The sequence below is a fragment of the Agrilus planipennis genome, unplaced genomic scaffold (assembly GCF_000699045.2).
Source record: "Agrilus planipennis isolate EAB-ADULT unplaced genomic scaffold, Apla_2.0 scaffold235, whole genome shotgun sequence".
In the NCBI taxonomy this organism is placed as follows: domain Eukaryota; kingdom Metazoa; phylum Arthropoda; class Insecta; order Coleoptera; family Buprestidae; genus Agrilus; species Agrilus planipennis.
This window is the reverse complement of record NW_020438970.1, coordinates 159495-170155: the sequence shown is the minus strand read 5'-3', so window position 1 is coordinate 170155 and position 10661 is coordinate 159495. Positions and strand designations below refer to the sequence as shown.

Sequence of the window (10661 nt, the reverse complement as noted above, 5' to 3'; positions counted from 1 at the left end):
TTGACAAATTAAATAAATAATATATTGAATATCCACAAATGTTTATTATTATTTACAATATAATAATTAATTAATTAACTTTTTCATCTCAACATCTGTAGTCTGAAAATGTAATCTAATGATAACAGTATTGGGTGAAGTAATATCACTAACTGCCACCTCACAGCCCTCCTTCAATCCTAATTCAGATAATGTTTTATTCAGATTTTCCCTAGTCCTTTCCTCTATACTTTTGATACTTGAAATATACAAAGTCCTATTTTTTCCATCAATGGTTGTTATCAGTCCAGGACTTCTCATTTGATACCTAGAATCCTCCTGCAGTATCTGTATCAGATCTTTTAGCTTTGCCTCCTCAGGATCCTTTATTACAACAGTCTGAGGAATTTGAGAGCATGCCAGACAGTTCTCCTTCTTCTCAGACTCATAGGTATAAGTGTAAATCCCATCAACATCATTAAACACTAAAAAATTGTTTAATGGCACATAACAACTTGTGGCCAACTTAAAAACCTGTAAAAATACAAGAATTAGAGTTGAATTGAATAGTAAAAAAAGGAGACAAACCTCAGTGGCACAAATAGCTGCTATGACAGCATTAGTAGATGCCACAGCTGGAATTATGTTCTTGACAACCCCCTGCACTAAGCGGTAGGTCACTCCTGTGATATTAAACTGTTGAGCTCTTTCCAGAGACTTCTCATGAACCCAGTTAATGTGATGGGGATCATCTCCATCTAGGGCTGTTCCCCAGGGATTTTCTTTAGGCCATTGCACAACTTTAACATACTCAATGCAATGCTCAGGCAATCTGGGTGTGTTGGCTATTGTACAGAGTGGATATGTAACTTGGGGAGGATATAAATCTAATGTACATTCTACACAGGCTGTCATTCCAGGGAGAATCACTCGAGCATTGCCTTTAAAACCTTCAGTACCTGAAATAAAAACAATATTACAAATGTTTCTTTAGTCTAAATGAAAATTAAATACCTCCATCAATCAGAGGAATAATGCTGGACTGATCTAGTACATCATCATTGTAATTTAACATGGATATTAACATTCCATTTATCCACCTTCTGGCCACTATGGAATCCAAACCGCACACTATTATGTGAAACTGACGGTAAAAGTTTGCATCAAAATCTTGTATTTTTTTGAAATAAGCCGTTACTTGACACCCCTTAACTCTACTATTAACAAATTTGGCTGCCACTTCAGCCTTTGGAAAACCAATGTCTTTGTGTCTAAATAAGAATTGTCTATTCAAATTGGATATTTCAATGGTGTCCATGTCGATAACATGAATGTCTCTGAACCCCATCAGGGCCAGATCTTTCAATAATTCACAGCCAAGACCACCTGCACCGATGACTAGAATCTTGCATGTGTTCATTAAAAAATTGATTATTTCTAAAGAAGGCTCAAAATCAGGATGACTAAAGGGACCTGGCCTTTCTAAAATTTTACGAAGATTATTCCAACGGTTTGATAATGTCTCTAGTTTCTCAGACATCTTCTGTAAATCCAGAAAGAAGCGGTGTGTTTAATAAGAAACCTCTCCAATATTTGACGGTTAACTGTGCCGAAAGGTGTTGATAACAAAACTTTTCACAGGTACTTTGAAATCATTTTATTAAAAATTCTCAAATTTGTTTAAATTAAATGCAAAATTAATGAAAACTCGTTGAAATCATTTAAATAACCTACAAACCAACAACTGACACTGACAGGTGCATGATAATTGCAGATTCGTTTAGCCATTTTTAGGAAAGCTTTTTATCTTCTTTTTACGCATTTTTATAAAGGCGCGCACATAAATTTGAATTTGAACACGCAAAATTTAAAGTCCCTTAAAGTACTTTCAACTAATAAAATAACGACCAATTACTTTTTTAAATGGTTTATACCGAATATATGTGCGAATTTGTGACAATAAGTAACAATATTAAGAACGTGTAGGAATTTGCGTTATTTACTTATTAGATTAGCGCACTTATGAACTATTTATAAATATGACGCGCTAAAGAGTATGAATTAATTAAAATGCTGATGTTAATAAAACAATCATGTAATTTATCTTCATGTGGCAAGACAGAGATAGAGCGCCAACGCTAAAAGATAAAGACAGCATAATAAGGTTGTCGATTTTGTAAGGACGTACACACCAGGCGCTTTGTGGCTTTTATTATTTTATAAATAAAATCGAACAAAAATATGATTTGTGAACGTGAAGTGTCCGTCAAAGAGATCGTTTTTTCGCAAAAAAGTGAAAAAGTTATTAATTCGATCGTAGATGTACGTTCTTGTTATAAACCAGCGAATAGGGTAAGATCGATTACAAAACGTACTCTTAATAATTATTTCCGCTTGTCCCGCTCTGCCGCTTCAGTTCTTTGTGTGGTTTCTACGTGACAAAAAAAAAATAGAACACGTCTTTTTAATGTTTATTCTTATTTCATTAGGAGATACATCGATTAACCAGTAGGAATGATTTTTTTATTCCATAGTTATGAATAAAACCCATACACCACGTATGTATGTTATAAGGTGTTCGTTTGTAGAATAAAATCACTCTTATCAATCAATCACACTGAGATAAGACCTTTAATCGCACTTTGAAACAAACAGTTCGCATCAAATACTCCAATTTTATTACATTTTTTTTTCTGTACACATTATTTATAAAATAATGTACAATCAACCGCAAGGAAAATGTGACTAAAGGTTTCAGTGTGCGATTCTTTTTTGTTATCGTATCTACAATTGTACACAACAATTGTCGACATTCTTTTTTTCTATTAAAGATGCGCACTTTCACCTTCTTATTTTTCAATTTTACACATTAGTTTTGTTCTCGTACCATTCCTCAACTAAAAGGAAAGGATGTTTCTCTCATTATCAGAAAAATAATCTGATTTATAGCGTTCTCAAACTGTAATTGACTGTAAAACTTTAAATTAATCTGTTATCGAAGATGCAATTAAGCGAAGAAATTAACGATTAAAATAAATGTCCCAATTTTTTGGACTTTCCCCTACTTAGATGTTGCTTTTTTTTCAGTAAGATTGAAATTCAGTTTACTTTAGTATCTTCGTCCAATGTCTTATTCATATGTATGAAGTCTGTCATCTAGTTAATTTATTTCTGTCCATCTGTATAAGTCAATTTCCATTTGGTATAATGAGCTTTCACAAATGCAGATTATTTGGTAATTGTGTCGCAAAACTAGGATGTTGCTCCGTGAATGCGATTTTTTTTCATTGAATTTCTATGTATAGGTACCTACTGTATTTATTAATAATAAAAGCAATCAAAAATACAATGGCTTTAAATGGGGTCACGCAAAAAATAATTATTATTCGCGATGAGTTTAATTATTGTTTTAATTCCGGTCCTTGGTAATTTCCTTCCGGTAGTACCCAATCGTGCGATCGTCCAAATCTTGATCAACTTTTAATCCCGAACACGATCGACGATCTACTACCTGATAAATTTCCCCCTCTTCAAGACTGTAGCAGCAGTTTCTGATTATTTAATTCATTTGTTTATTATGACCATTGCAATTATTCCTATCGAAAGGAGTTCCACGGGCTATCGAGATCTCAATGAACAATAAAATTGTAGTTTCTTGCCGGTCGTTGTTAGTGTGTTGTTTGCTGATAGCGTGTTTTTGTTTCTTTCGGTTTTCTTTTTTTTTTATTATCAGCACGATAAGTTAGTTAGTAATGCATTATTGGAAATTCCGTTTTGTTCACTTTATTATTTTTTTCTGTTAATGTAATAATTGTTATTTTGCGCTACACCAGCCAATTGTTTTTTTTTTTTATGTAATAGCATCCACATACATTAACTGACGATGAGTGCTACTATATGTAATAATATAATAGTGTAGAGAAGTGATTTTCTTTTTTTTTTTTTCTTTTACTTTTATTAAGTGTTACAAGTTTAGAGTTAGAGCTGGCGAAAAAATTCTTTCAGTTTTGTTCGTGATTGTACCATTGCCTTTGTTGCATGCGTTTACCTGGTTGTTATTAGAAGGATATTCACTGAAAACCAACAAGAAAAATGAAGAATGTCCAGGTAAGATGGATTTTGGGGATGAACGGTGTTCTTAACGCTTTTGTGCATGTTATGAGGGGAGTTGGGTGGTTAAAGTTTAGATACTAATAAAATTAACCAAATAATGTTTTTCTGTTACCGTTTTGATTCTAATTTAGGTTCTGTAATTAATATCTAACGATAAGTATACGTATGTATGTACATAGCAATTAATTCATGTACTGTAAACGCAAAAATTTACGAATCGTCCAGAAGTAACGGTTTAAATGAATTTAATGAATAAATTAATAGTTAGAAAGGAACGATTACATTTTATTTATGCCTAAATTTTTGCTTTGCTTACCAATATTGACAAGATTAACATTATCAGTTCAATTAACAAATATTTGGTCACCGTTTGAATAGATATTAAAATTTTTGTGACTTTTGCATACATCAGTTTGTACAATAATACAATAATCAAATATTATAAAACTGTTTATGTAAACTTTTGTTGTATGAACAGGTAAATATATTCAAATTTGGGCCCCTTCTTTCAATTGTTTTTATACTAACAGTAGTGCCTATTGAAAAATGTTCCTACATCTACTAAAACAATTGATTAAACTAACACTATTTTACATTTGTTTTTCTTTTGCGACTTGGATAAACAAACGAAAGACAACTTGTAAAATTATTGTATCATTTGTACAGCTATGGTTCAAAGGGGTGAGAAGTTCAAAGTTTCGTCACGTTTATGGGGAACCAGCCAAAAGGGAGAAATGTTACGAGAATGTAAAAATAACGAAAAATGCCCACGACTCCCAATTTTGTGCTGTAAACCCGAAATTTTTAGCTGTTGTTACTGAAGTTGCTGGAGGTGGGGCATTTGTAGTCCTACCTTTAGACCATGTAAGTTTTTTTTGTTTTTTTTTATTTGTGATTAACTGGTGCTTTCTAATCAAATACGTAACCTGTTGTGGCAATAATTACAATAGTTTCAGTTAAAAATAAATATTAAATAGATGAATAAAAAATTAGAAAAAAGTGTTATATAATTTCAATGTTCAGTGAACGTTTTGTCTCACCTGTAATCTACAGAAGGTACAGTGTACTGTAGTTATTTTTGGAGTTTTTTCACTTACGCAAGCTACGGTAAAAAAATTTAAATGTCATGAACTGTAACAACCAAAAATAAGTACAAACTAATTGTTCAATTAACAATCAACAGTAAGTAACGTTAAAGATACCTCTCAATTATTATTGTTACTTTTGATACTAAACTATTTCTAAATCCTGTAGGAGCTCATACTTATTTTTGTTATTATTGTTAATTATTGTTACATTAATATTCTAATAGTATAAAGATAATTTAAGGTCAAATCAAACATGAGCAACTAATTAATTAAGTAAATAGCGCACGTATAATTAATATCGATGAATAAAATTGATTAATTTAGACAGGGAGGCTAGATTATAACGCATACCGAGTGACGGGTCACAAAGGACCCGTTTTAGACATTAAATGGAACCCGTTCGATGATAACGTAATCGCTTCGTGTTCCGACGATTGCACTGTAAGTTGTTTCACTTAATTACGAATACATTTTTATTGTCAATAACTGAAACGTAATTATTAGGTAAAGTTGTGGAGAATACCGGATGGTGGTCTATCCTACCATTTAACCAATTGGATTGTAGAACTTGTTGGACATAAAAGAAGGGTTGCCTACATAGAATGGCACCCCACTGTCGAAAATGTACTTTTTAGTGCAAGTTTTGACCATTTGGTGAGTACCAAAAAACATTTTTATAATCCACTAGGGTTTACCCGCAGCTTCGCTCTCGTTGATGCCCTAAATACCTACATATCAAAGATCATTGATAACCACATAAAACTAATTTTTATATCCCTTCTTTTAAAAAAAAATTTTACAACCAATAAAGTATTGAATTAAAAAATCTGGTACAACTAAGTATTATAATAGTACATAGTTTTTCGTATTATTACACGTAAATGTTTGTAATTATACAGAATAAGGCTAATTTATCCAATTAATAGTACGAGTGAGCAGATTACATGGTTACCATTGGTAAATTGTTCATTATCTATAAAAATCTAATGAATATTAACTAACAGTTAGGTACATGCATGATGCATAAACCGAAGAAAGTTTTGTTTCTAATAGCTATCGCATTGCATATGTGGAACGTATTTCGAGGCTTTCGCAGATGACTCCAGCCCATTAGACAAAAAACAGTGCAAGTTTTCAGTACAAATAAGCGTAATAAATTGCGAGAGAGTTTCTTCGCCAAATAGCAAATAATTTCTTTTTATTCGTGTCATCCAACAAATTTGGTATATTGGTTTCAGTTTCTAATGAAAGATTGACGATCGACAATTTTAAATTATCATCACTTTTACTTGACGTTTCTTACAATTTATGCACATTAAAATAAGGAAAAAAATATTTTCAAATGGCAATGAAAGTTTATACGTGTACAAAGGTATGTGTGTGTGTGTTTGTACGAATGTACTAGAATCTAATGGTTTCGCATTAATCTGAATTAATTCGCTTTTTCTTCATTTCTTTCTCTTTCGCATTGGTTTTCACCCGAGTTTGTTATTATTAAATCTTGCCGACCTTAAGCTTTCTATCTGTGTTACTGGCCGAATGAAAATATCCGCGACTTTAAAGTGCAACGCAAGTTTCACTTTTCCTTTTAACTAATAACAAACACCTGTTTTTGATGCAATTAAAACTAATGCAATTTCTCCCCGATATTTCAAAAATTATTAATTAATGTTAATTACGCTACAGCGAGCTGTTGCATTTCCGCATTACGTCCAAGCGTAGTAATTGATGACCTTTAATTACCCAAACTGTCGAAAACAGCGAAAGGAATTTGGTACCTTCAGGCCTGATCGTGTCAGAAAAACATTCCAAAATATTTAAAACAATGATTTAAAACAAAAGAAGCACATGGTCGTCTTTTGTTCTCAACGTATCGAATAAAGTGTTTTTATTTATAATTAGGTGATAGTATGGAATGTAGAGAAGGGGGAAGCCCTGAACGTTTTGGACTGTCACCCCGACGTAATTTATTGCATGTCCTTAAACCGGGATGGCAGCTTATTGGCTACGACATGCAAAGATAAGAAATTAAGAGTTATAGAACCGAGAACAGGCATTGTAAAATCTGTAAGTGGATATTTCAGACATGCTGTGAAAATGGTTAGAAAATTGATACCATTTTCAGGAGGGCGTATGCCATTTAGGTTCAAAGGCCAGCAAGGTGGTTTTCCTAGGGTCAACCGATCGTCTGTTGTCCACAGGATTTTCGCGACATTCTGACAGGCAATACGCCATATGGGACCAAAACGATCTCTCGACCCCGCTGACCACGGACACAATAGACAGTTCGTCAGGGGTCGTCTTTCCCTTTTTTGACCCCGACACCAACATATTGTTTTTAGCGGGGAAAGGCGACGGTAACATACGCTATTACGAAATCGTCCCCGATCCCCCCTACATCCACTATTTGAGCCAGTTTCTATCAGGAAATCCTCAGGTAATTCGTCCAATTAAAATCACTTTTTTATCATCAATTATTGTCCTATTTAGAGGGGTTTGGGTTTTATGCCGAAACGCGGTTTAAACACGAGCCAATGCGAAGTGTTTCGCTTTTACAAATTGCACACCATCAGGGACTTGTGCGAACCAATAAGCATGATAGTACCAAGAAAAAGTGACCAATTCCATGACGATCTCTACCCCGACACGGCGGCTCCGCAGCCGTCCCTTTCGGCCCAGGAATGGGCCTCTGGGCGAAACGCGGCGCCCATTTTAATGCCCATGAAAGCAGGTAGAAGACAAATTTTAGTCGATTAATCGTCGATAAATCTTTAAAATTTCGAAGGGAGCCAAACGCAGGTGCCGATTCAAAGACCCAGGGTCAACAAACAACCCCAACCCGTCGTGGCTTCCATGGAGAATAACAAAAGGAAAATGGCGTTTCTTCAAACCGAAACCATTCCAGATTATAGACCGAAGGACCAGATTATGGAGAAAAGCCAAAAAACCACGACCAACCAGAATACCAAGTTTCAACAACTTCAAGAGAAATTCCAGGGATTCGTCAACAATAAAAGTAGCACAGAAGAATTGCATTACATTAAAAATTACTCCAACGTTGATAATATTAACGTTGAAGAGGTAAAAGCGTCTTGGGTGCCCAAAAATGGCACTCACCTACATAAATGGCGTAGTGACATACAACGTTTTTTTTTTTTTTATTTTTCAGTTAAAACGGGCGTACTTACGTCAAATGGAAGAAATACGACTGTTGAAGAAGCAACTGTCGAACAGCGAAATGAAAGTAAAAGAACTCGAGGAACAAATTAAAAGGCTACAGGGACACCAAATTCACTCATAGCTTTTTAATTAAATAAACTGACGAACATCTCTTGCTTACTTTCAGCGTATTTTGTTATTGTACATTATCATTTTTTTTTTTATTATTGTGATCTACGAATATACATAAATATTGTTATATTATTTTTTTCTGTTAAGCTCTAGGTAAGTGCTCGAAAATTTGCATAGGGACTGAAGAAGAAAATCGGACGCTCTCAAAACAGGTAACGAATTATTATTACGAAAAATATGTGCAATTTGATTTTGATTGATTACCGTTCGCTTTAAATCACTTAACTGATAGCTTCAAAACGCATAAAATATAACTACCCAAAAACAAATGCTTTCTAAACAAAAAAAAAAGTTAAAAACAATTGGTGTACTGCTTATAATTAGAGCCGAATTTACTCCTCATCAATTTTTGTGCCATTAAGTACGAAGAAAGTCAAACAAACAAACGTGAACTTTTAACATAATTATAATATGTACCCAGATTATTTGTACATCCTCCAATATTATACGTATTTTTATAAAACTAAAACTTTAAAATTCCATTCAAACATATCTTAATATATGTAGCAATATTATTAATGTTTAAAAATCCCTTTAGTTGTATGATAGTTTCCCCTTTAGAACACAATGTGATAATTTTTACCACAAATATGTCCAAAATTTTAATTAGAATATACACGACACGATTTAGTACAGTATTAAAACAAAAAAAATGTATTCGTACGTTAGTTCATAATTTTTGTTAAGACAGAATAGACTTTTATAAACAAATTTATATAAATGAAACTCATAACGCAATAAAATTTACAAGTGCGAACAAATGCACTTCGTATAATGGTGTTCATTTTTGTTAGAAAAAAAGATGCCTAATGTTGTGCTCATTATACAAGGCTTTGTTTTTAAACAACTGAACTAAAACAAAGGAATAAAAATATAAACATCGAGATCATCATTGTTGTTGTAAACAAACGAAGGGAAAAAATTAAACATCGAAGTAATTCCCCCCTTGGTTCAGTTATTTTTTGACAATTCCTTGGATAAATCGTTTTTATTTTATTTTTTATTAAAACAAAATGAATGACTTTATGTATTCTATTGTGTAATCCACAGTCGTTGTTTTAAAATACATATTAAAAGAATCAGTACGTGATAGAAGTAAGTATTAAATGAAATTAATTATATTTTTGCTAAGCTTAGGCGGAAATGTGTATGTTGTATCAGATTATCCACTGCATTTAATGTGAACCAATTGAAAAGGCGCTAATAAATAAAATACATATAATAAGTAAGTGTTTGTTGCTTTTACCCTCTCGAATATTTGAAACAACTGTTAGGTTTTCTCATTTGTTTTTATTAAAAATATCGTATAAAAACATTAATATTTGTACTTTTTTATTTTGGTTAAATGAATATATCTAAAATCTAATTGTCTATAGTATAAATTTCACAAACTGTTTATTAAAAAATACGTAGAATGGATACTTACAACAAAAAGAAAGACGACCATGTGAGTATTATAAAAATAAAATTAAAAAACTACAAGAATGAATTCGAAATTGATTTTCTTCACTGACGAAATACGAAATTACAAACAAAAGAAAAAGCTAGGAGTAAAAACAGCAAAGTTTGGCTAAGTTTAAAAGTTGTTGCGGGATTGCAACCATCCCCAGTGCAGGTATACACGCATGTTCGGTAAGTTAATGTGTCACCTGGTTGTTTAACGTAATTACAGTAATTTCCTAAATCGAGGGATGAACAAAATCGTTTGGTCCCTACTCCTCCTAAAAATACATATAAAATTTATTACTTTTAAACGCTAATATTTACAGTTTTAGTACACAAAACAATTCACACACCAGGAAAGCGAGTTAGAAGTAATAAGTTAGGGGGGGTGAAACGGTATAAAATCCCATGCCATTTTCTACACTCCCAACTATATAATAAAGGAGGCAAATATTGTTATCATATTATTCAATTATTTATTAATCTAAAATCGATTTTAATACGACAATAAATTAATAAGGAAAAAACCTGAACCAAAAAAAAAACAAAAGAATAAAGCGTGCGAGATTGCGGTAAATGTTTTTTTTTTGTTAGTGTTGGTGTTCAAAATCTTTTACTACAGTTCGTGCACACTCAAAATTATCAGTTACCCTCCAAAGTTATCGCTTTAACGCAATATTCAGCTCC

At 32.7% G+C, this 10661-nt stretch overlaps 2 protein-coding genes across 4 annotated transcripts; one reads left to right on the top strand and one right to left on the bottom strand.

Moving 5' to 3' along the window:
• Positions 1-22: 22 nt before the first annotated feature.
• On the bottom strand, positions 23-2002 carry LOC108741658 (NEDD8-activating enzyme E1 catalytic subunit). Its single transcript, XM_018476527.2, has 3 exons — positions 994-2002; positions 568-938; positions 23-513 (listed from the first exon to the last, which is right to left on the bottom strand). The coding sequence occupies exons 1-3, from the start codon at positions 1517-1519 to the stop codon at positions 67-69; spliced, it is 1344 nt and encodes a 447-aa protein (XP_018332029.2). The 5' UTR covers positions 1520-2002; the 3' UTR covers positions 23-66.
• Positions 2003-2107: 105 nt separating this feature from the next.
• LOC108741688 (coronin-2B) lies at positions 2108-9760 on the top strand. 3 transcript variants are annotated; one of them, XM_018476573.2, is made up of 10 exons: positions 2242-2331; positions 3985-4086; positions 4759-4956; positions 5505-5621; positions 5685-5834; positions 7083-7247; positions 7306-7617; positions 7671-7911; positions 7966-8261; positions 8350-9760. In XM_018476573.2, the coding sequence occupies exons 2-10, from the start codon at positions 4072-4074 to the stop codon at positions 8479-8481; spliced, it is 1626 nt and encodes a 541-aa protein (XP_018332075.1). In that variant the 5' UTR covers positions 2242-2331; positions 3985-4071; the 3' UTR covers positions 8482-9760. The 3 variants fall into 3 exon arrangements, with proteins under 3 accessions (XP_018332074.1, XP_018332075.1, XP_018332076.1); XM_018476572.2 differs by lacking the exon at positions 3985-4086 and having other exon boundaries at positions 2108-2331; XM_018476574.2 differs by lacking the exon at positions 2242-2331 and having other exon boundaries at positions 2356-4086.
• Positions 9761-10661: the final 901 nt, after the last annotated feature.